Source organism: Ochlerotatus camptorhynchus, unplaced genomic scaffold (genome assembly GCF_037179485.1).
Source record: "Ochlerotatus camptorhynchus isolate MF236.1 unplaced genomic scaffold, CSIRO-AGI_Acam_v1.1 ptg000276l, whole genome shotgun sequence".
Lineage (NCBI taxonomy): Eukaryota > Metazoa > Arthropoda > Insecta > Diptera > Culicidae > Ochlerotatus > Ochlerotatus camptorhynchus.
The window spans coordinates 1,508,223-1,534,649 of NW_027040765.1; the positions used below are offsets into that span (position 1 = coordinate 1,508,223).

The 26,427-nt window shown below is 40.3% G+C and overlaps 2 protein-coding genes across 2 annotated transcripts; both read right to left on the reverse strand.

The window, feature by feature from the left end:
- Positions 1-3,879: 3,879 nt before the first annotated feature.
- LOC135706249 (microsomal glutathione S-transferase 1-like) lies at positions 3,880-17,348 on the reverse strand. Its single transcript, XM_065227822.1, has 3 exons — positions 17,193-17,348; positions 4,235-4,320; positions 3,880-4,164 (listed from the first exon to the last, which is right to left on the reverse strand). Exons 1-3 carry the CDS (start codon positions 17,316-17,318, stop codon positions 3,921-3,923), a joined length of 456 nt encoding a protein of 151 aa, XP_065083894.1. The 5' UTR covers positions 17,319-17,348; the 3' UTR covers positions 3,880-3,920.
- Positions 17,349-18,260: 912 nt separating this feature from the next.
- LOC135706275 (microsomal glutathione S-transferase 1-like) lies at positions 18,261-19,387 on the reverse strand. Its single transcript, XM_065227841.1, has 3 exons — positions 19,144-19,387; positions 18,581-18,663; positions 18,261-18,507 (listed from the first exon to the last, which is right to left on the reverse strand). Exons 1-3 carry the CDS (start codon positions 19,264-19,266, stop codon positions 18,264-18,266), a joined length of 450 nt encoding a protein of 149 aa, XP_065083913.1. The 5' UTR covers positions 19,267-19,387; the 3' UTR covers positions 18,261-18,263.
- Positions 19,388-26,427: the final 7,040 nt, after the last annotated feature.

Sequence of the window (26,427 nt, forward strand, 5' to 3'; positions counted from 1 at the left end):
CTGGAGCTTCAGAGTCAAGATGTTCCTGGATTCCGTGGGAGTATTGAACACTTTAACTGAAGAAGCACCGGCAGTAGCAGCTGAAAAGGTGAAATTTGAAGAGGCAGACCTGAAGGCCAAGTCATATATTGTCAGCTTCCTGGCGAATGAATGTCTGGCGATCGTCTGCCAGAAGAAGACGGACAAGGACATGTGGAAGGCGCTCGAGAACACCTTTGCGAAGCGGTCAATTAGCACTCAAAACCTGGTGAGAAAGCAGTTGAATCGTCTTAAGTTGAGAGATGGTGATTCGAGCGCACTTGCTGGTGTTCGAAGACTTGATTCGGCAGCTGAAAACCGCTGGGGCGAAGGTCGAGGAAGCTGATTTGGTCATTTCGCTGTTCCAGACTCTACCGGATGCGTATGACCCCTTGGTGACGGCCTTGGAAAACATTCCTGAGGAAGAGTTGAGTTTGGAGATCGTGAAGCAACACTTATTGGCGGAAGAGCTGAAGAGAACCGAACGTCACGAAGACTCAGGTGAGATCAAGGTTGCGGCATTTTCTGGAGAGAAGAAACGCAAGTCTACGAAGTTCCAAGGCAAGTGTAACAATTGTGGAAAACGTGATCATTTGAAGAAGGACTGTCGGCAGAAAAGCGGTAAAGCTAATTCGGCAGATCAACGGAATGCAGTAAGTTTCATTGCAAGTCGCAAGATTGAAAAGGCACCAAGTGGAAAGGTGGTATTCAAGCTCGATTCGGGCTCAAGCGATCACCTAGTGAATGATTTGGCAGTATTCTCCAGCAAATATGACCTGCAAGTTGCTGAAATCATTGTATGGATTGAAGCAATCTTCACGATGCTGGAATGAAAAATTCAACAGTGAACTAGTCAAAATGGATTTCAAGCGGTCCCGCCATGACTACTGCCTATACACACGATGCGAAGAAGGAGACGTACTCTATGTGAACGATTTGCTAATCGCAGGGAGGAAATTGGAATCCATCGCACGTATGAAGGAGAAGCTTTCGACTGTGTTCAGCATGACTGACTGTGGAGAAGCACGCCACTTTCTGGGAATGAAGATAGCGTACGATTGGCAAACAGGAGTTCTTCAACTTTCGTTAGAGTCTTGGAGCATTTTGGACTGGCTGAATGCAATCCAGCTAAGTCACCAATGAAGAAGGGACTGCAATTGCAACGAGAGGGGACGCCAACTGAAGAACCCTACAGGGAGCTACTAGTCAGTTTAATGTATAATTATGCTGTGCGTTCGGCCGGATATCTGTTTTCCAGTAGGGTATCTGGGGCGCTACCAGCAAAAACCAACAGAAACACACTGGCAGTGCTTGAAGCGAATGGTTCGTTACCTGAAGGGAAGTGCCAGTGCTGTATTGAAGTTCGAACGCAATGACGACCGTCCGCTCGTTGGATTTGCTGATGCTGACTGGGCGGCCGACAATGAAGATCGAAAATCAGTCACGGGATACGTATTTAAGGTGTTTGGATCAACGGTAGCAAACTACAGTTGCTATTTCGTCAAGTGAATCCGAGTATGTAGCTCTGAGCGCCGCTACAGCGGAATCCCTGTGGTTATCTGGAGTACTTGAAGATATGAAGGCCAAGGATCCGAAAACACCTGTCACCATATTCGAGGACGACAGAGGCTGTATTGGAATGGCGAATAACTTGGAGACGAAACGAAGCAAACACTTTGATGTTAAACACCATTTCATCAGGGATCATATTGCCGAAGAACGCATCCAAGTGGAATCTATTGGTACTCGCGAACAATTAGCTGACATATTCACCAAGCCATTGGACTCTGGACGCTTTCAAGAACTACGGATGAGTCTAGGGCTACACGATTGAGAGGGGATGATATCGAAGGAACCTGGAAGCCAGAAGCAATCGTTTAATTCCATCTCAGTAGTCCTGCTTATTTGACTTTTAATTTTTCTGTTCCATTATCAAACTGTCCTTCAAATAAACCACACGTTAATTGGAAGAACTCTGCTTTCACTCATAAAAACAATGCTCCGTGAATGCTTACAAACTTCCCTGAATTTCTACGAAATACGCTGAAGTTCTACAAAGTTTCCCGATTTTCTACAAAGTTTCCTGTATTTCGACGATGTTCCATGAATATCTCGCATTTAATTTTTTTGCCGAATCTCCGAGATTTGCACAGCCGAGCGTTCGGCAATCTGTTTTACTAAGATCTAAGAATTGTTTGCTGAGTCTCAGAAAATGTTTTGCCATATATTTGCTGAGTTCACAGTAAAATTAATTGTCGAGCACTTGACTGTGCAAATCTCGGCAAAAATACTAAGTGTGACAAAGTTCCTGAAGTTTTACGAAGTTCCCTGAAATTAACGAAAAATCCCCGAATTTCTACGAATTTCGCAAAATTTCTATCTGGTTCGTTAAATTTCTACAAAGTTTGATGAAGTTTTACAAAGATATCTGAACTCTGAAAAAAAAATTGCAGTACTCCTACAACATTATTGGTACTTCTACGAAGTTCACTGTAGTTTTACGGAGTTTGCAGAAGTTTTACAAAATTCACTGAGCTTGTACAGTGTTAGTTGGACTTGTACACAATTTGATGCAGTTCTAGATAGCTTTTTGAACTTCTGCGCAGTTCCCTAAACTACTTCAAAGGTTCCAAAAGTTCTTCGAAGTTTCATTAAGATATACGAAGTTTCTTAAAATTTTACAACGTTCCCAGAACATTTACGAAAGTCCGCGAACTTTTACGAAGTTCTCTGGAACTAACTGATGTTGTCTTAACTTCTACATACTGCCCTGGCCTCCTAAATATTGAACACCCTCTCTATATAACTAGCCCCCTGTATTGATAGTAGCCCTGCATTGATGACCCACCAAAGTTATTGTTGAAAATATTTGACGTAAAAATATAGAAAATAGTTCTGTCACATGAGCTGCACTATGATTAAAAGTGTGCTATTCTAATGGGGAAAGTAAGGTAAAGTCTTCTATTCGTACAACCCATTCCCGTAATTCTGTCCATCACATCTTCCAACCCTGACCGACCGACTCACACCATCAAAAGCAATCACTCTTTCCCACGGTTCGCTCAATGAACATTGACCACCTAGTTCAAACGTGTTCATCCACGTCCACACACCGTCTCAACTCGATTTGGATTCATCGAACTAATATATAAAAAAAAAGCGCGGCTTGCTACCGGATTGTTTTCATTCCGGTAAGCATGACGTGGTTCTTCTCTCGAGTCGCCTTCTTGGATCTTGCCTCCGGTCGGCGTTCGTCCATACATGGATAAACATTACAACCTCGCTCGCTGGTTAGAAGGTGGTTGTCGGATGTCGCACCGCGGCAAATGATGACGCACCACGTGCACACATGAATCAGTATTCGAATGAATTTTAGGGGACGAGGAAAAGACGATGCACGTTGCAAACGGTGGCTGTGGCTGGTGGTTGAAGTCGTTACAAATCTGTACGAACTTGTCCAATCATGCCAATGACTAATAGGGTTGTTTGGAAAGGGCTCATACAAAGTGTGTGTGTTTTTTTTATTAGTTCGAAAAAGCTTGGGTGATATTAAAATTAAAGTTGAGTACCCCGTTGAATGTCTTATTCTATTTAGATTTTCCTTGCTTGGATTGTTCAGAATGATTTCGAGCTTAATTTGCCTATTGAGTTGGTTGTGAATAATGCAACGTTTGAATCAACGTTTTTTTTCTACTACATGATTCATCCAAATTTACGCTGGAAATTTGCCTTTTCTTCTCTCTAGCGGATGCAGCGTTGTGCATTCACGCTTCATTCTATCAGCTGATTAAGGTCGAAAGTGATACATCACTCGGTACTTGGTAGCAATCTTATTTACATAGAAAACTTTCAATTAGTCACAATCAAACTAGTTTAATGCAAATGAAAACAGAAAACTTTCATTATATAAAATAAATAATGCACTTGAAGATCATGAACAAAGTCACCAACATCATTACGCCGAAGCTGAGGAAACGCGCCGGTTGCGGTAGGGGCAGCACTGCGTAGACTAGGCTGTGGACGATTCGACCGATGACCGCTGCACGGATCAGGTTCGTGGCCAACCAGGGATCCGGATTGGTGAGCAGATAGAGGAATGCCACCACGAAAAAGGGCAGAATGTTTTCCAGGTCGTTGCGGTGGGCTCTAAACGAGTTCAGATGGTGTGCGAGGGTGAGAGAAGGTTTGGTGATAATTAGAAAATTCAGTGCCTTACCTGCGTACTCGTTCAACGTCCGGGTCGTCAAATTTCGGTTTCAGTTTGCGGCTTATAGACGCAGTGTCTTCGGGATTGCAGAATGCCTGAAATGAATTTCAAGTGAATGATCACGTACGGAATCGATCTATGGCTCTCTTTCTCACCAATGCCATTTGAGAGAGAACCATAATTAAGAGATGGGTTTTGCCACAATGATAATTGATGGATTTTGCTGCATCATGATGAATTTCGGCTATCTTCGAACGTCCCCAACCATTGATCAATGGCCTTAATCACTGGCCAGTGGCCAGAGTGAGCAGTTACAACATGTTATAAGCCTATCTAGTTCTTGGTGACATTTTTCTTGTCGATAATTATTATAACATGTTATACTTCTCTAGTCTGAACAAGGCATTATAGTAGTTCCCTATAGTATATAATATAAATATACGGCTTGTCTGATTTCGTTGAATTAGACACTCAATAACAACCCGATGCAAATTGTTGAGTTTCTCACATGTTGATCATTAACATTGATTTTGAATTTGCTTCTGTTAAATTATCGGAATAACAAGAGTATACTGTCTTCATTCACACATTTATCCAACAGAAAGAAAAGCAAATCTGCACTCTCCATGAGTCGGTACAAAACAAATGCGAACGGTTAATGACGAAATTCCTCATCAATCATCATCATCGACGGATTCCTGCCGAAATAAACACGGTACGATCACGTGTGATCGAGCTGCGATCGGTGACGTATAGATTACACATAGATTAGCACATCGAAAGTTTCGAAGAATACGGAGGCAATCGAAGTATTCATGTATCTGGCAAAATGTATACGTTGTTTACCTTCCAAGGAACCATCGTCCGTACTAGCGTGGCACCGCACGTTTTCTGCTATCAGTGTACGAGACTCCGGAAGAATTTGTTTACTTTGGGTGGAGCAGTCCCAGTTTCGATGCATCGCCCCGACGGTTTCATTGATAAGGAATAAAAGTTGCAGGGCAGGGTACAATTTTGGAAAATAATGATAAGCTGTTTTTTTTTCTGACACAATCTACGCTTCCTGTTTGCACCTGTTCGTTTTTTAATTGTAAAAGTTAATGGACCATTTTGAGTTTTGAAACGACTTTTTACCCGCAGTTTTGAGGCGGCTTTCTACCAGCGAGTTTTAGGAGATGCTAAAATATATTGTGGATTTTTGCGGATGGAGTCAATTATAGCCATTTTTCCAGGTGAGCAGTTCCACGCCAAATGACAAATCGGAAAACTCTACCTTCTCCGATTTGCATATTATTTTATGATTATCAATATCGCAATCATCGTAGGCGTTCTGGAGATATTCTAAGAAAAATACAGCAAAACTGTAAAAATCACCGAATAGCTTAAAGGGTGATACGGTCAAAATTTGGTCAAGGGAAAACGCGTGTAAATCGGTGAAATCGCTTATTTAAAAAATCAAATTAAATTTCTTTTTCAAGTTCAATTAGTATAAAATTCAGGAAAAATATTCAGTTAGGCTTCCGCTCTTCTAAATCCGAATTGCCGGGCCTTACGCTTGACCCCTGCCATCAGATTTTGTACAGCCACCTTGTCCACCTTCTTCGCCGCAGAAAGCCAGTTTGCCTTGAACTGCTGCTCGCCCTTAGCAGTTTTTTTGGTCTTCTTTAGGTTCCGCTTGACAATAGCCCAGTATTTCTTAATTGGGCGGAGCTCTGGCGTGTTGGGAGGGTTCTTGTCCTTGGGAACCACCTGCACGTTGTTGGCGGCGTACCACTCCATGGCCTTTTTATCATAATGGCAAGATGCCAAATCCGGCCAAAACAGTACGGAACAACCATGTTTCTTCAGGAAAGGCAGCAGACGTTTATTCAAACACTCTTTCACGTAAATTTCTTGGTTGACAGTCCCGGAAGCTATGAAAATGCTGCTTTTCAAGCCACAGGTACAGATGGCTTGCCAAACCAGATATTTCTTTGCGAACTTTGACAGTTCCATGTGCTTGAAAACATCTGCTACCTTTCCCCTTCCTTTTGCCGTATAAAACTCCTGTCCCGGAAGCTGCTTGTAGTCGGCTTTGACGTAGGTTTCGTCGTCCATTACCACGCAGTCAAACTTCGTCAGCATCGTCGTGTACAGCCTCCGGGATCGCGCTTTGGCCGTCGTATTTTGTTTATCATCGCGATTTGGAGTCACTACCTTCTTGTAAGTCGATAGTCCGGCTCTTTTTTGGCTCGATGCACGGTTGTAGACGATACACCCAGCTTATTTGTGGCATCTCGGAGAGAGAGGTGAGGGTTTCGCTTGAAACTACCGGCAACTCTCTTTGTCGTCTCAGCGGCTTCCGGTTTTCGATTTCCCCCCGATCCAGACTTCCTGGCTGTCGACAAACGTTCCCCAAACACTTTAATTACATTTGTAACGGTTGATTTGGCAACTTTTAGCGATTTTGCCAACTTTGCGTGCGAGTAGCTCGGATTTTCGCAATGCGCGAGCAAAATTTTGATACGCTGCTCTTCTTGCTTGGACGGCATTTTGACAACTGAAGAGTGAATTCCAAAATCAAAATAGGAGCAACATTCTACACACACACACCTTCAAAATGAGGGGTGTTCAGGTTTTTTAAATGCAAAATTGAAAGAAATACGTCAAGTTGATATTGACCAAATTTTGACCGTATCACCCTTTACTGAAGGTTCAGCCACAGACAAACAGACGTAACACTTTGAAAAAGTTTTTCAAGAAAACATAGTATCTCAAAACATAGGACCTCAGTAGCGACATCTTTCAGGCTTCTCGCGGAAAACAAGCTTGCTCGCTAGCTCGCAAACAATATTGCATAAAAGTTCTATAGAATGTATAGAAACGTCAAAGTGATCCGATGCCAGCGCTGCGGCGAGTAGTTCGCGGAACTGATAATATTCAAATCAACCGTTAAATGCGTGAACGAAAGTACACAATGAAGAGTTACGTCTGTTTGTCTGTGGTTCAGCTGTTGAGATTTCTATAAAATTTCAAAGAAATCTGTGAAATAATCGTAGTGTGTATAAAGAGAGAGAGAGAGAGAAGGATTTGTAATTTCCATTTAATTCCGCTACCTTTCTTGCTTATCCTTGACAGATACGCGTATTTTGTCTACAATGTGCAGACTTCTTCAGTGTCAGTGTCGACTATTAGTACAAGACATTGAAGAAGCCTGCACATTGTAGAAGAAATACGCATATCTGTCAAAGATAAGCAAATAAGGTAGTGGAATTAAATGGAACTTTCTAATCCTTCACGCAGGTAAATGCACATAAGATATTCATTAAAACACCTTTTGAAATTAAGCCACAAGCAATTCTCATGATGTTCAATACGATACATTATGAAATCAAATTTATTGGGCAAAGCAAATTTCTTAAGGATTTGGTAATGAAATCATAATAATGCATAACTTAGTTCATAATGACGCATTAAGAATTTTGAAAATTGAAACATACACTTTTAATTACCTACATTATGAATTTTGACACCAAGCGAATGAAAAATTAAATGCATAATTTCCAAATCTATACATCAGTGATGCGTGAGAGATTCCAAAAAATCGTATCGTAACTTTCAAAATGCGCATTATGAAATTCAAATATGTAGCGCATGAATAGCTTATGTCCAAATAATGAAAAGTGAGATGACTTAAGCAAACCCCACACGTATCAATATATTGACGCGAAGGGGAATTATTGACATTAATATTGATTATGTGAATACAAAAATATTGTCAATACCGATGTATTGACGTCAATATTGATCGTATTGTCAGATTATTGTCAATAAAAGCAATCGTGTACGGTCCACATAACATGCAACGCATAAGTGAATTATGAAGGTTTTTTTCCTTCATTTTTGAGTTTTCATAATGTTTGAATTTTGGTTTTGTTATGTTCTCTCTCTCTTTATATAGGTATTCCACTAAGACGCCCACATTTATCTGGATTCATTAAGTGTGTATGTTTTTCTCAAATGTTACGTTTACCTCAAACCGTTTTTACGTGCACAATTTAATTGATTTTTGTTTTCTTACTGCTATTTAGGCTGGATCATATGTTTTTTGTGAAAAAAATTTACGTTGAACAACAGTTGAACGTTCGGTAAAACTTTGAGCCTGATTTCAAAAGCTGTTCCATTAATTTAAATTTCAAAACAGTATAGTTGAAGATGCTAATTTCAAATAACAGACTGTAGTGGTAATTTTTATACGATAGATGGAGTAGATGAAAGCATAGAGTTGATAGTTCCGTTAGAGTACGGCAGTGTGAAGATTGCATATAGATATTAGAATAGAGAGCTTAGGACAACTTTTAAGGAAGGTACAAATCGGTTTTTTCATCTCTCTTTACCAAACTCCCCCTTTGGAGAGGGATGGTGAGGGGTGTCCCCCCCGCCACCACTGGCAAAAAGAGATGAAGACCGACCCGCTCAAGTACCAACTGTGTGTTTGAAACAGTTCTACCGATTTTTTACCGCACTTCAATTGTTATTCGAAGGAAGGCATCCAGTCGTAGGTTTGGAAATTGCAACTATTGTTTACCCCTACCACGATATGTTGCAATTTCCGATTTGTACCTTCCTTAAAAGTTGTCCTAAGCTCTCTATTCTAATATCTATATGCAATCTTCACACTGCCGTACTCTAACGGAACTATCAACTCTATGCTTTCATCTACTCCATCTATCGTATAAAAATTACCACTACAGTCTGTTATTTGAAATTAGCATCTTCAACTATGTAAATCGTTGACTTCACGTAGAAGTAATACTAATAAAAAAAAAAAAAAAAAAAAAAAACAGTCAAAGTTTCTAAACAGTGTTAACCTTGTTTAAAAAATCGAGTCTTGCCATTGTGGTGAAGTTTTCCTTTTTTTGAAGCCTTATATCTAATGAATTAAAATTACCTGATTTTTACCGATCAGTGCAGCTGTTGAAAGTTCGGTAAAAATTACGTTTAAGTGGTTAATCATTTCTTAGTGTGTAATTACGAAGTAAAATAATGTGTGATTAATTCCTAAAATATATATATGCAACACATTTTTAAGGATTTCACCTATCTAAGTAAATGCTCAGCGAACTTCGTAAAAATCCAGGAAGCTTCGTAGAAATGCAGATAATATTTTAGAACTTACGAAATTAAGAGAACTTTATCGAATTTTTAGTTGGAATTTGGGGAACTTCGGTGAAGGTCAGGAATTTTTTTAGATCTTCATTGAGCTTCTTAAAACTTCAACAATTCAAGGGAAATCGTAGATGGGAATTTAATATAAATTGGGAGAGCTTCAAACAGTTGTGCAAAACTTCTTAGATGCGGGAAACTTGTACATAGGGAGAGGCCTATTTTTCAGAATCGTTCGGGACATGTTTTCAAATTTGGCAAATGATTATTGGGACTCATTTAGTAACATATCTAAAATTGAGCTTTTTTCGTTGACATTTAGAGGTGGCGCAAGAGGTTTAAGTCCAAAATGTAGAACGATGAACTTTTTCAAATAAAACGTATGCTTTTATAAGTAAACACGTGATTTTGTGACCCTAAAGAACGAAAACTTTGTCCATTTTGCAATATCTTCACTCGTTATCGAGATAAGTGGCATATGGATGATCCCGCATATGGACTTCTTCTTCTTCGCATTTTCAAGCTTGTTGCTTAGCGCATATTAGCTTATTGCGTGTTCTCAACTTAGTGTTTTAAATGTACTTTCACAGTTATTAATTAAGAGCTTTCGATGCCAATACCCATGCATGAATTTGTATATTATGTGGCAAGCACAATTATATTCTACTACCAGGGAAGTCGAGAAAATTTCCATCCCGAAAGATTCCCTCGACCGGACCGGGAATCGAACCCGCCGCCTCCGGCTTGGTAATACCGTGCCTCTACTGACTAGGCTATGAGGCCCTCATATGGACTTTCGCTTACATATTGACCTATCGCAATCAGCATCCTTGCGATAATAGATGCAGCGTAAGTAAATAATTGTTAATTACTCTTGTTTTGACTTATGTGACCATCAATAGTCTTGGCGTGTGAACAGGATCATCTGGGGATCTCCAGATTTTTTTGTTTTAACTCCTTAGGTAGAAGCAACCGTCACACACGTGGTACTTACGTGAGGTACTAATTGGTCTTGTGTTGTGGTCTTATTAATGAAAATCTTCACGATATGGAACGACATAGTAACATCCCTTTAAAACTTGGAGATAAAAGGCCTTATTATGGAACTCGAAACGAAGTGTTTTTCGTATGAATGCTTGTATGAAAACAGTCGTATCGACTTGGTTCTATAATGTGGCCCCAGTTAACAGGTAGAAAGCGGGTTGCATTGCTCAGAGATTAGCACCGCATCAAAGATCATTTTTTATAAACTTGGTATAAATTGCAGTTTTCCTAGCGCTTCTGAATTTTCCTCGGTCATGAAGCCTATATTCATGGAAGCAACATAGTAAATAATTAATTTGGAGGTCTTAAATAATCACGCTGAAAGAGATATTATGATGCTTGATAATGACAATGGAAGCATAAGCCGAAACAAGGATAATTTCCAAAACCTAGTGTAATCTTCATTAACAAAACCTTACCAACATGAAGAAAAGCATGTTGATAAGTATTCCCAATACTTAACGTTGAAATCAGATCACATTTCAAATACAGTCAACCCTTCTTCTTCTCCAGAGGGTATAGATTGCTTCGACCACATTTCACATGCACATTTAGGTACTACCATAACTTGAAATCTTTTTCTAACTCATTGTTCGCTTGAATATCTATAAAGAGATGTTTCTGGAGCAAAAATAGAAAACCGCTCTAAAGCCATTTCCCCACACATCGAAAGCCACCCACGCAAATAAAAAGCATAATCAGGTAGGGGAAAGTTTCCACATACACGGTTATGCTGTTGGTTTATGTGGGTGACCTTCGATTTGTTCAAATGCTGGTAGACTCTTTTCTATTGTTGTTCCAGAGTTTACGTTTCGTCTTCGTTTTTCTTGTTTTCTATCTCTGGTTCTCTTCCATTCTCTCTTATTCCCTCGCATTCTCATATTTACTCACGCTGCATAAAACACTGCAAGGATGCTGATTGCGATAGATCAATATGCAAGCCTAAGTGCATATGCGGGAACATCGCTATGCCATATATCTCAAAAACCAGTGAAGATATCGCAAAATGGACAAAATTGTCGCTCTTCATGTTCACAATATCACGTTTTTGTCATCAATAAATAAATAAATAAATAATTAGTCCCAATAATCATTTGCCACAGGGAAAACATGTTCTCGATCGATTTTGAAAAATAAGGCCCACCCAATAGTCTTATAAAATACCAAACGAACTACGTTTCAGTCGGCTCCGAGCTAACTTCGAAGAGGGCATTGATAACGCTAAGAAAAAATATTCCGTTACCCGTGCAGAAACTTCAAAAAAAATAAGCATTATTAGCCTCCTTAGTCGCCTACTCCTGCGAATAAACTTGTTAAAAATCTCCACTTTGACATGACATAGAGTAACTTTTTAATGGTTTTATCCTTGCTTTATTTACAAACCATTAGGCCACTCCCTTTCTCGACTTCCCTGGGAATAGAGTATGATTGTACTTACCACACAATTATACCTCTGCAAAAATGGTACAGGCATCGAAAGCTCTCAATTAATAAGTGTGGAAGTGCATGCTAATATGTGATAAGTAATAAGCTTGATATGCGAAGAAGAAGATGAAGAAGGGCAATAAATTATTCTAATCAGTTTTTATTCAAACCTTGATTTTTTTTTTTTTTCCTTTGGTTTATTTTTTCCGTCGATCTTGTTTTCCGTGCTGAGCACCAATGCTACCGACGTGCCAGGAAGGCAGCTCACACACCTGGACCCTACCTATCGACCCATCAACTCATGAACCGGGGACCAACGGCTTTACTTCCCATCCGAAGGAAGGCGTGATCAGAGCTGTTATGCCTCAGAACATCCCGGCGGCGCCGACTGGGATTGAACCCAGGCCTGCTGGGGTGAGAGGTAATCACGCTTGCCACTACACCACCGGCGCCGTTCAAACCTTGATGTTTTAAGATAAAATTATTGGAGTTGAAATAGATTTATCAGTCTCTCCCGAAAACCACCTTAAAACATATTGTTTGTTTTAGAATGGTTTTCTCAACCGGTGGTAACTAACGATTTTAAATTCGCTCACTACTTGACTAGCCTTCTGTTCCCAAGTACATCTATAAGTGTAACCCATTCTAGTCGAAATTCTAGTACTACACTATGTTTGTTTTGATTCGATATGAAAGTTTGACAGATAAAATGAGGGGTTAATGGATTTTCATATGTTTCGAGGGGTGCATCGATTAGCTTGGGACCGAAGAGAGTACCAGAGCTGAGCCAAAAAGTTGAGCACATTTCTTCGGGACCTTCTGGTCTTAGAGTTAACTCTATGGTGTTATTTCGCAGCCGTACAAAAGGCGATACAATAATAATAAAACATTTGTTTAGATCAAATAGTTTGAAGTATATTAAGGCAAAGGTAGTGAAGTATTCTATCAAGTATAATGTGACGAATGACGAATCGGATTTTGTTGAATACTCAATAAAACTAAATGAAATAATGGTTGCTCTCATAAAACTTTAATAAATCTCAAATAAAGTTGTAAGGCATTGAGAATCTTACTTGGGCCATTACACCAGTGTACATGTTGACGCACAACTCTGCTGGGAATTTTTCTTGGATGACAAACTTTATCGTATTTCCCTAGCACCAACGTTAGATCGCGGTCAGGACATTCTGGTGGAAGATCATAAAGGCGGACATATTGAACATAATCCCGCGCATTCGTCATGCGTACCTCGACTGCCTTTCCATCATCATAATGGAAAATTAATTGGTCAGGGTTATGCAGCAATGTATGGAGCATTGATTCTTCGGAATTAAATTTTATGAAGAATGATTTCTCCTAAGCAATCCTATATGTTGCTTCCATCTGGACAGGATCCACATTCACAGGCTTAACGAAATTAACAATTAACAATAACAAGGTGACAATGCACACGCAGCGAACAATAACCTGATTGAGTAAACAAACTCTTTTTAGCGCTATATAGACACAGAGAGATACAATTGCTGCTGTGTCCACAACTGAAAGTGAACTGTTAGATTCTCTGTAATTTCATATAAAAAAAATCTTCAGAATCATCCTCAGATTTCGTTAGAAATTTTGTTAGAATATCGCTCAATATATCTGAATATCTGAATCAGAGCTAGCTTGCAATTCTACTCAACACTACAACTGCAGGAACTCTATTCAACATTCTCCCAGGTTATCTCCCCTTGGAATACTTGAAGCACAAGATTTACTGAAAACGTAATTAGTCTTATGCCTTGTTCAGACTACAGAGTTATAACATAGAGGTAACTCTAGACTAGAAGGTCCTTAAGAAACTTGCTCAACATTTTTGCTAAACTCTGGTACTCTCTTCGGTCCCAAGCTAATATATGCACCCCTCGAAACATAGGAAAATCCACGAACCCCTCATTTTATCATAAACATAGTGTAGTATTAGAATTTCGATTAGAATGGGATGCGGTTATCGATTTGCTTGGGACTAATAGGCTAGTCAAGTAAGGAGTCAATTTTAAATCGTTAGTTTTCAACCGGCGAGCAGCACATAGGGCTATCAGAAACACGAGAGAGTTCCACCAACTGGTGGTAACTAACGATTTAAAATTGGTTCACTACTTGACTAGCCTATTGGTCCCAAGCAAATCGATTAACGTACCCCATTCTAGGTGAAATTCTAGTACTACACTATGTTTGTTTTGATTCGCTATGAAAGTTTGACAGATAAAATGAGGGGTTCGTGGATTTTCCTATGTTTAGAGGGGTGCATCGATTAGCTTGGGACCGAAGAGAGTACCAGAGCTGAGTTAAAAAGTTGAGCACGTTATTTCGGGACCTTCTTGTTTTAGAGTTATCTCTATGGTTCCACAGCTCATGTTCGCCCAAAGTAATGATGAAAGTGGTACAAACTTTCTTTCAATTAATCATATTGTCGAGCTTTTTTGAGACGACCAGCGATTTTAAGAAAATTGAGCTATAAACTCCTCATGTTTCTAGCTTAGCGTAAATAAGACCCTACTTTCTCGAGGTTTTAGAAGCATAGATATCAAAATATTGATCCACGGTAATGTTCGAGTGGTAGGAATCGTCATTTTAAACCGCTCGAAAGATGTGATCCATTCTATTGGCAAATCAAAGTTGGCTCCCGTGGAGACTAGAAGAACAATGAAAGTGATGATGATTTCAAAATTTTCCACGGGGAGATATAAGAGTGCAATCTTAAAATGCTTTTATTTTGCAAATGGAGATTTTTTTAAAATCTGGTTGCTGCTAAGGTAGAAAAGCTGAAATCTATGTATAAATCGAAACATCTGAAAAGAAATTATTTTTTTATATTATATCTAGCCCAACAATTGAAATAGGTGGAACAACCAAACGTAAACAATGGCTTTGAACACAAAATTCTCGAGAATCAAAACACTCCCACGTAAACTAATAAAGCCATTCGATAAAGGAAGTTTTCTCTATCAGATGATGGTGTTAGATTGCTTGGATGTGCTTTGATTCTTTAGGAATTTGCGTTTACGTTTGGTTGTTCCGCCCATTCCAATTGTTGGTCTAGATATGTTCAATGAGTAGCCCTTAAGTTTTCTACTAACGTAGCGTCAACCAGATTTCATTAAAGTAATTTGTTCTCAATATAAATGCATTTTAAGGTTGCACTAGTATACCTCACCGTGCACAATTTTGAAATAATCATCACTTTCATAGTTCTTCTATTCTCCCCGGGGCCAACTTTGATTTGCAAATATTGACTGGGTAGAATTTGATTGCCCTCTCTCTTACTCTCACGGAAATTTTACACAGTTGCAGTTCAAAAGGGAGTTTTTAATTAGTGACTGAGTAAATTCCCTTTTGAACTGCAACTGAGTAATATTTCCGTGAGATAATAAAAGGAGGGCAATACAATTCTACTCAGTCATTGAGTACACTGAACCAATATGACATATTCCTGTTATGTGGAAGTCTAATAAATTTGCGCTATAAGATAATCCATTGAAAATGATATGATTGAAAATGTGTCAGGTAAATTCTATATGAATATCTGATACATTCACAATGCTGATAATTTGGTAACTTTTGTATGATCGTCATATGATAAATGAAAATCGGTCAAATTATAATAATTAACTGAAATGGATTTGAAACCCATAAGCATAAGCTTTACTTTTCACCACAATATAATATATGTGTCATAAATCAATCGAAGTAAAGTTTATGTGAAAATCACATGAAATTTACTTCTTCTTTTGACACATATATTTAATCGATTTCTAAAAATAAATCGAAAAATAAACATCACGCAGTGGGAGCTTTCACAGTTGTGTCTTTTTTTATTGTAGCTGATTTGGGATTCGATCAAGAACTGTTGAAGTGTGATGCTTTCGGTGTGCGCTCGATTCCACTGGGCCACGGTTGACTGCAAGATTGAGCTCGTTCAATTAGCATGAACTAAGAACAGCTCTCCCGACATGGAATGTAGTGCAACGTTATGCTCGTTTTGCTAGAGTGAAGAAAATTAACACTGACAAATGTATGCTCCGTTTCGGTGGTGTCGCGTATTCAAATCTTGCTTAATGTTCCTGTGTGCAATAAAACAACGACTACATTATATGAGTTCATGGAACTGGTTCATGGAGTTCGAGTACTAGTGCTGAAATTTGAATTAGCCGTGTAGAAGGCTTACAATTTGAATTTTAGCAAAGTCAATATTGCAGTAGAATCATGCTCATTTTTTTAATCTCAATACATTCTTTTCCGGAACCCCTTATCTTATGGAACAATAACAAACAAAGTTTATTCAATACAGTATCATTGTTACTAGCAATATTTAGTTCGACTAATCATTTTAATGAGTGTATGACAACATTGTTGAAAATTGTTTCAATAATTCATGTAAGATGTTTTTTATTGGGAGCGATATTCATCCCGGAAATCCATTCCAAAACAAATGTTTGCTGTTGGATTTCTTAAAATGCACATCTATATGACTATATAATGATTGGGATAGATTTGTTTACAATCTTTAAACCTCAAAAATCAAAGGAAGCCATTTCAATGAGATATACATGTTTTCCTATACTGCAAATTTAAATGACAGTCCAATAGTTTCTACATGTCTGTTTACATGTGACATATCAACAAACGTCAAAAATCGTTAAAAGCAACTCCAATAAAATATACATGATTATCTTATAAGATATATCTTTTAGTGAGCAATATTCATCATGAAAACATGTATATTTTACTGAATTTTCTCATAGAGCAAACTTATATAATTTTCCATTAGTTTCTAGGTGTCTGTTCCCACCCATGACATACCAACAGTTTTCACCATGAAATATATCAGACAATATTCATATACATCTTACCTATCGCTAACCATGTTCGAAGCAAAGTTTTATCAAGCACTAAGTATGTTAAATTACGATATAAATCATTCCATATCGCAGTCATAGTTTTTAAGTGATAATCCGATGGAATCTATCAATCATCACATAAAATGGATAAATCTGCTAACATTGCTATGCTATAAGATGGATCCAATAAACGGTACATGTCGATTTGTTTCAGTGTAGTATTGAAATAGAGTGCATGACACCGCAATTGTGAGCAAGTTGCAAACTTTTACATGGCCGTTCAATCTCACTCAGTGACCATTCAAATATTACGTAGCGTTCGCCAAGAGGTAGGCAACACACGAAATTTTTATTCAGCGAATAGATTGCTGAATTCACTTTCACCTGAATAATAGTTACTGCTACTTTTTATTCAGCCTGCATTGTTTCCATTTCCACTTGCACACTATATCACGAGAGCCCAAAAAACTCACCATCTTCCTGAACCGATTTAAAGTTGTCAGCAGGGTCATGAGCACCATTTTCAGCACCAATATCACACTCCAGAATGCGTACGTGCGGAATAATTCCGGGTCCATTTGATCCAAAATGTTGGTCATTTTTTATTCGTTTCTGAGCGAATCTTGCTGGAGAAACTCCCTTCGACGTGCTTGCGTCAGGTTCAACGGTTGTATTTTAACTAAAATGAGAAAAAAACAACTCGTTCGATACCGGCAGCGGTTGAGAGGATTTTTGGCTCAATGAATTTTAATGTGTTTAGAAAGCTGGTTTCTATTTGGGTGTCGAATGCTCAGATTTGGGGCTTTCTTGTGAATAGAACTGAGCGATAAAGCAACAGGTAAATATTTATGTTGTAAGAGGTTGATAGCTTTTTCTTATTATTGGTTTGACGTCCCAACTGGAACATTACGTCTGCTCTCAAGCACTCTTCGAGCAGTTTTACAATTGCTAATTGGGAACTATCTACACCTGTACTCCACCTTGAAACTTTTCTAGACTAAACCAGGAATCGATCCCGTTGCTTCCCGAACGGTATGTCGTGATTTCAATAGCAACGCTATCGAGAGGCTTCCTTTCGACGACTCATTTGCTTGATTTGTTGCTCGTCTGTATCTAAGCAGTCATTGCGGCTTACCGTATTCAGCTGAGCCGTGTTCAATTTGTTTTGTTACGCCATGCCTACAATCTGGCTTAGTAGGTAGATGTCGGAGCGTTGGAAGGGGGGTTATCTCTGCGTTTGACTTTTATCTCTGATTCAGCACATTTGAATCGCTGACGTGTTCGGTTTTCAGATTGTTTTGGTCAAATCATTTTCAGATTCTCATAATGAAACGACCAGTGTTGAGTTTTTTCAAGTTTATTTAATGATAATGATAGCTCGAATGTATCCTGAGTGATTTTTCGATAAATATGTCGACGGAAATCGTTAAGATTCACGATGATTTCTCTTTCACTTGTCAAAAATGCAAATGAGTTCGCATCTTAAAGCTAACTATGACACCAAAAACCCTTATACGTGTACTAATTCAAAACAAAATCACTCTTTACAGAAAGTGAAGAATCGTATTGAAGGCCATGTAGAAGCTGGATGCGTACGGAATGAGCCAAGCGATGGCCCGGGCCGGCTGCGGGATGACCACCACGGCGTAGACCAACGTGTGAGCAATGCGGGACACGGCAACGGCACGGAACAGATTAACCGCAATGAACGGATTCGGATTGCTTAGGATGTAGAAGAAACCGATCACGAAGAAGGGAAGGATGTTTTCCAAATCGTTCAGGTGAGCGCTGTGAGGATGAATAAGGCAGATGGGCAATGTTAACAGTGGTCGATTTGTTTACGTTTTCGTGCATTACTTACCGACGCACACGTTCAACATCGGGATCATCAGTCTTGATCTTCAGCTTTGGCTGTGTAGCGATGTCTTCCGGGTTAACGAAAGCCTAGAATGTGTTGGAAAATTCTTATTAGAACAGAAGAACTATAAACAAGATGACGTGTAAAGTTGCAAGTCATCCCCGATGGCGACACAACTGTACAATGATCTTATCTGTTATAGTCGTTATCGTTAAATGATAGCATCTTTTCCCGTGATAGAATTAATCACAGCACGCTTTGTTTAATCCATCAACTCGAGAGATGTAATTCGTTAATCGATCGCAGCAAGCCGACGCCCGGCTGAAGCGGCATCGCAACGGTCATGGCCATCTTTGTTTGCATACACAATCAGTTTTGATGAGAGCCGTTGCGTAATAGCGCTATAGCTCGCTTCGTCAAGCGAGCTTATAATTACGCTTTGATCAATCAAATACTCGCATGCTGCCACGTTGGAGCACACAAACATAAATTTTATGTCAACTCCAATGATCGGAACGACGGGGACGAGAATGGACGGAGATTAGGTTCAAGGTGGTCACACTCACCTTCTTCCGGAACCGCTGCATTCCAGTCAGGATCGACATGACCAGCATCTTGACGACCAGGACCGAGGACCAGAAGACGTACGCCCGGTAGACATCTTCGTTGATGTTATTGAACAGTTGCATCTTTGCGTTGGTTGAAGATTTCTGTGTTTTCCTCGACTGTACACCGAATACGATAGATATGTGGAAGATACGTCCGCTTGTCGGGAGTGGCAGTTGAACACTGATGTATGAGAAGCGAATGAATGAATAAACTCTTTTCCGTTGTATGTTTTTGCCGGTACGATGAGTTGCAGTTTATAGGATTGGTGGAATACACACGGGGAACATCTGGTAGAAGTATTATTGGATTTTCTTTGTGTTGGTGAGAATGGTTCCAGAAGCATTAGGCGAGGAAATTTCTCAATTTTTCATTCAAATATGATATTCTATTATGGCTTAGGATAAAATTCATAGATTTGCACAATAAAGGTTGCTGCACCCAGTGCAAACAGCTATGGAAGAAGCATGTCGCCATATTTTCTTGTCAGTCTTTGAAATTTTAGGATGTTTTTTTTTTAACTAAGCGAAGCGCTCATAATCAAGCCGCCGTGTAAGGGTCAAGCTAAAATCAACCCGACTGCACCTTCGGCGGCTCGTTTATGGTCAATTTTTGCTGCTGGGAAGGTGTTTTAGGATGATAGCAAACTACCACACACATTAACTCCTGTTTGCACTGAAGAAACTTGATCAAATATAGTCGTTCTAACAGAAAAAAAGGCTCAGGAATCGTTTGGAATTGGTTTCATCTTGGGAAGGATAGTCCAAGTTAGGTGTTTTGGCGCTTTCGCAAAAAAACCCAAAATCTTGTATATTTCTCAAAATTTTTAATCGTGATGATAAAAATTATCCATAGTTGATTTGCAATTGAAAAACATCTCAAGAATCCGACAACAATTGTTTCAAATTGCACAGATATATGCTAACTTATATTTTTAACTAATTTGCCCCAATTTTTCAGAAATTATTACAAAAGAACCGTATCAGGTTTAACGATTTATACCCCGTACAAAATATGGCTTATATAATGTAATATAATTTCCACTGGAAATCCTATGTATGAGTGCTCATTGCAAGACAGCCCTATATTACATGATATAAGCCATAGTCTGTACGTGGTATTAAACAAGTTGAGAGTTATTTTTTTAGGATAATGATAAGGGATTTTGGAAGATGAAACTAGACTCTGTGTGTAAGAGTCACGTCAAGAGAAAAACAGTGGAACTCATGAATCCCACCTGGTATTTCCCCAAGAACTCTCTTGCAAATGATGAAAAGCTGCAGCATACAATTTGGAGAGTACCTTATCGGTGGCGCTCAACAGTGTGATCGCGCGGTAGTTGCAGCAATCCAACTTGTCGCCCTTTTTGTAGATCGGGCATACGACACCTTCCATCTATTCGTCCGGTAATATCTCCACCTCCTTAATCTTGGCGATTACCCAGTGCTTCACCACCGTATTTTAATAGCTCACTTGGTAGTTGATCTACACCAGTTGCTTTGTTGTTCTTCAGCCGGCTGATCTCTTCCTCAACTTCTTGAAGATCAGGGACCGGGAACCTGTCGTCTTCTGCGTGTGCTTCAAGGTCTGTTGCCGTGCTACCTTCGTTTTCTGCTACATCACCGTTGAGGTGCTCACATTCGTTCTAAAACATATCGGCTTGCAGCACGTAGCCTTTGCGCGAACTATTTAGCATCTCGTAGAACTTCCGAATGTCGTTTACGCGGTGCAGATTTTCTATCGCCTTGCGATCTCGGTCTTCCTGCTGAAGCTTTTTACCTAGTGCCGCTGCAGCAGTACTACCTATGGCGGAAAGGATGTCCCTCCAGTCATCTTCAAGAGTAGCTCTTCCGTGGGTAGTGCAGCTTCCAGCTGCTGCGCGTAATCCTGGCCAACTCGGGCGTTCCGTAATTGCTCAATGTTGGGTAATCCTGGCCAACTCCGGCGTTCCGTAATTGCTCAATGTTGGGTCGTGGTGTTCGACTTTGACGGGTGTTATGCACCGTCGAGAGTTTTGAGTGCATACATACTGCAACTAAGTAGTGGTCAGAATCTATGTTCGCACTGACGTTGATAATGTCGGAGAAGAATTTCCCGTCGATTAGAACGTGATCGATTTGGTTTTCTGTGTGTTGGTCAGGTGATCTCCAGGTGGCTTTGTGGATATCCTTGCGGGGGAAAACGGTATTTCTGACTTCCATACCATGGGAGGCTGCAAAGTTCACGCATCGTTGACCGTAGTCGTTCGATCCGGCATGTAGGCTGTTTGGCCCGATTGCCGGTCTGTACATTGCCTCCCGTCCTACCTGAGCGTTCATGTGGCCGATGACGATTTTGAAGCCTGCTCCAGCTGCGCATACGTTTTATTCTATCTCGTCGTCGGACAAGGGGTAAGTCACTCAGCACATTGTGTCGAAATTAGATGCGGCACAGCTTTGGCACATCCATCGGCATATCTTCGGCACAATTTCGTAGGCATTGAATTGTTGTAAATAAAATGGGACCCCTCCTGGACAACTGTCATTGAAGTTGTTCACAACATTACGTGCTGTTTGACTGTATATTCAGGAACATCCTCTAATTGAATATATCAGAGAAGCTCAAACCAGCAGTTCACTTATAGATCTAAATACAAAATGTAGGTTCTAGAGTGGGCTCAAGAGAAAGAGGCAGTTAATCAGACCCCAAATGATGCTGCAACCCACACAAAACAAACTACAAAAGTCTATTCATCATCCTCTATAGACGGTCTCCAACAATGTTCCCCACCGGTTCCAACTCTTTCCAGCCGCTGATAGACCGTTTCACATCAAGAAAGGCTAGGTTTCTGGCTTTAAGGCATTATAAAACCCTAAAACACAGGACATTATCCTATGAACACAAAACACCAAAAACTCGCACCAATGAATGGGGAGAAGAGCTCGCGCTTTATCCACGAAATGTTAGCAACAGCGAGTTGACATCTTCACTCTCCCCATCCAAATCGCTTCAATTGGGTTCCCTGATGGTTCATTCTCATCCCGAATTGTTGATATATAGTAATATGTTGAAACCGCACCGAATCAACCGGCCAGCAAGCCGCTGGTAGACGATCGATTCAACATTCCCGGCGAAGTGGATCTACTACTTGGGGCCAGCGTGTTCTACAACCTTCTGCATTCCGATCGCATGTGGTAGCTGGTTTATACGAATCAAAAAAAAACTCCACATTACAAGCTCCACTGTGCTTCGTGTCGCATGTTGACCCCGAGGACGAACCATCGTTGAGCCAGCTAGTCTCTAAGTTCTGGGAGATCGAAGATTTCAAGCCCAGTCAGCATCTAACGCAGGAGGAGCAGTTCTGCGAGGTGCTCTACACTAAGACTACGGTGCTCGATGCCAGCGGACGCTACATAGATAAACTGCCGTTCATACGCGATCCTACAGCGATAAGAGAAACCGGCTACTCCGTATTGGCACAGTTTACGGCAATGCAACGGCAACTGCAGCGGGATCCGGAAAAGTACGTACTCTACCACAAGTACGTTGGAAGAGTTCCTTGCAAACAACCACATCACGAGAATTGCACCCAATCCAAATCACCCGAAGATCATTTACCTGGCGCATCACGGCGCCATCAAAGCTGAAAGCTCTACTACGAAGCTTCGAGTGGTGTTCAATGCAGCAAAGAAATCATCGAACGGACTGTCGCTCAACGACCTGTTGGCGATCGGACGCATCGTGCAGGATACGTTGTATAACCTCCTGATGAACTTCCGATTGTATCCGTTCGTACTCACCGCAGACCTTACGAAGATGTTTCTTCAAGTGAAGGTGACCGAGGAAGACAGTGAACGAATCCGCATACTATGGCAAGAATTCGGACAACCTATGGCGGAATGCGGGCTAAACACCGTCATGTTTGGCATGTTTCGTGCTCCTTTCTTGGCAACCAGAACGTTAAATCAGCTAGGAGAGGACAAAGGCACCGAATTCCCGCTGGCCAAGGAAGCAATCAAAGATTACTATGTTGATGATCTACTTACCGGTGCAGCAACACGCGAGGAAGCCAAGGAAAAACTTCAGCAGATTACTGAAATGATGAAGCGAGGAGGATTTTAGATCCGAAAGTAGGCGTTCAACGACAGGGAAGTGCTAGACGATATACCGCCAGAAGACAGAGCAGTTAGCGTAGTTCACGCGTTAGACAGTCAGGAGACCATCAAGACACTCGGCGTCCAATCGCAACATCGGGAAGATCTCTTCACCTTCAAGGCATCTGATGATCCCATCAAGGAGTGCTTCACGAAGCGAGAAGTACTATCCACCATCGACAAGATCTTCTATCATCTTGGACTCATCGGACCAATAGCGGTGATTGCAAAAATGTTGATGCTGGAGTTGTGGAAAATCCAAATTGATTGGTCTGAGCCGCTGCCAAATCAGTTCAACCACCGGTGGCGTACATACTTGGTGCATCTACGAGATGTCTGACAAATCAAGGTCCCACGCCGGTGCATAAGCGTCCCACAGCCGGTACAATATCATCTCCACGGGTTTTGTGACTCGAAGTTTGTGTGGGTCACTCGAAGTATATGGAGCAGCTGTATAATTACGAGCGATCGACGAAAACGGCGATATCAGTTCGCACCTACTTGGGTCCAAATCGTGCGTGGCGCCCATCAACAGGCCATCGCTACCTCGATTGGAGCTGTGTGCAGCAACCTTGCTCGCGGAGCAAGGTGTCAAAGGCTACATAGCAATTTTTGTTTGCTTCGCGACCAAAGCAGTACATCTCGAGGCGGTCTCCAAGCTCTCCACGAAAGCATTCTTGGCAGCCATGCGACTGTGGGCATATGTACAGCGACAATGGCACCAATTTTTTGGGAGCAGACAACGAAATGAGATATTGGTATCAGAAAATCAGTTCATCCGACCACAAAAATCGTGTAGCGGACTTCCTAGCGATGGATGGTACACAGTGGCATTTCAACCCACCCGGCTCGCCACATAGGACTTTGGGAGGCAGCAGTCAAGTCGGCCAAACATCATCTAAATATAGTGACGCAGAAAGCTCGGCTCACATTCGAAGAGTTCGGAACGTTGCTCGCCGAAATCGAGAGTATCCCGATCAAAAAGTCCCCTTACACCAGGGGACTTTTTGATCGGACGACCGCTAACAGCCATCAACGAACAGGATTATCTTTCAAGTCCTGACGAGCCATACGACGTTAGGTTTCGTTACGTCAACGAGCTCCGGCAACACTTTTGGGACCGTTGGAGCAAGGAGTACGTTCCGGAACTGCAACTGAAGGGACTTACGACCAACACATCCGAGGAAGGTGATCTGGTCCTGGAAGGTAACAGAAATTGCCAGTCAATCGATGGGTCACCGGCAGGTTTTTTGAGCTATTGTACAAATTAAGTTGTTTTTCAACCTTCATTTGCCCCCTAATTTAAGCACAATCATAAGCCATTTACTCTTTTTCAACTACCAATTTTATGCACACATCTAAACTTGTCTTCTTTCCTTTTCAAATAACTTGCATGCAAGTTTTGAGTGTTTGACCGAGTGTGAACTCGTTGTTAACTCATGTAACTCAGTCGATATTCATCTTATTTTACTACTACTACACTACTATTGTGGAGCATATATTGTGGCTGTCAACTCAGCAGAATCAAAACAAATCTAATTTTCTGCTGCTGCAGTTGCTTGATAGTAAGACTAATTAACTATTGTTTTTTTTAGCATTAATTAATTAATCATTTTAATTCGTTTCAGGTTGAAAGCCTATTGGTTGGCTGAAACATATGTAATATAATAATCAGATAATCAGAAGCATAACGTCTACAATAATATGTTAGTCGATTGAAATCTGCCGAAAATAAATGAGGGTTAAGTTGATTCTTTACATAGAAATTTGCATTTCATCTAGTTATGATTATTGTCAATAATACTTACATTTCTATGAAGATGGTGCTACCTATTTTACATTTTATGTGATACCAATCATCACCGAAGCCAACCTTGAATCGTAGACCAGGTCCATTAACAATGCATACACTCGTTCCGAGAAGAGGCTCTATGGTACTACTTTGGGTACACTTTGGGAATATCTATGAAATTTATATTATATTATCCGAAAAATTGCCTTGAAATTCTGCACAGAACTTCCTTTGAGTTCTTATCAGAATTGCCATGTAGATTCATTAGGAACCATCTTCGCGATTCTTTAAGTACTCATCTACTGGTTGCTTGCAATCCTCCTCAAAACTTCCAAGGATTAATTAACATTCTCCTCTAAATTCCCTACGAATGCTGCCAACATTTCTTGGACACTCTGCATAGAATTCCCTTAGAATTTTTCTCGTGATTTCCATTCAGATATTCTCAGATTCAGATTTCTATTGACTTGCTATCAAAATAACATCAAATATAGATTCATATATTTGTAGAATTCCTTTTGAATTCTCCTCATAGTCCATTAACATTTTGCTCAAGATTCTGTTGGATGTTTCCATAAAATAATCTCTCCTCAGAATATCTGAATCCTTAAAACTCCCTATAATGCAGTGTTGAACTACCCGACACCTGTCAAAGGCAACTGACCACGACAATGCTATTATTACAGCAGTTAAATTACCGTTCAATATAGTTACTGTATTAGTATTTTAAATACGTTTGATTTCAACAGGATCATTTTGGAAGTTGCAGAAGGTTGAGATATTATGCTCCTCCAACAGACACACGTTTCCTTGACGCGTGCCATAAGTCATTGCTTTCTGAAGAATCAGTAGTGCTTGAGAAAATTCAACCTTCAAGATACCTAAGGGGCTGTTTATAAACTACGTAGACAGTTTAGGGGGGGGGGGGGTTGACAATCATCCACGGCCCATACAAATTTTAAAAATTTTGTATGGACAATTGTCTACGCAGGAGGTCAAGAATCCCAAAAAATGTCTACGTAGTTTATGAACAGCCCCTAATACGGATTCAGCTGTCACCAGGGGTTGAAACAGTTGACGTTTGTTTGTTTTCATACACTCATGCTCTACCGTCGTCTGTCTCACACAACACAACCGGTAGAATAACGTTCAAGCAAAATGAAAATTATCAAATAACTATCATATGACATTGTGTGATTTCGTTCTAATTCCTCAATTTGGTGTAAATTAAACCATTTTTTTTACTAGGACATCGTTGCTTGCTATTTTCAGAAATCACACAAGCACAATATCAGCAGCTCTTATTATGAGAAAAACTA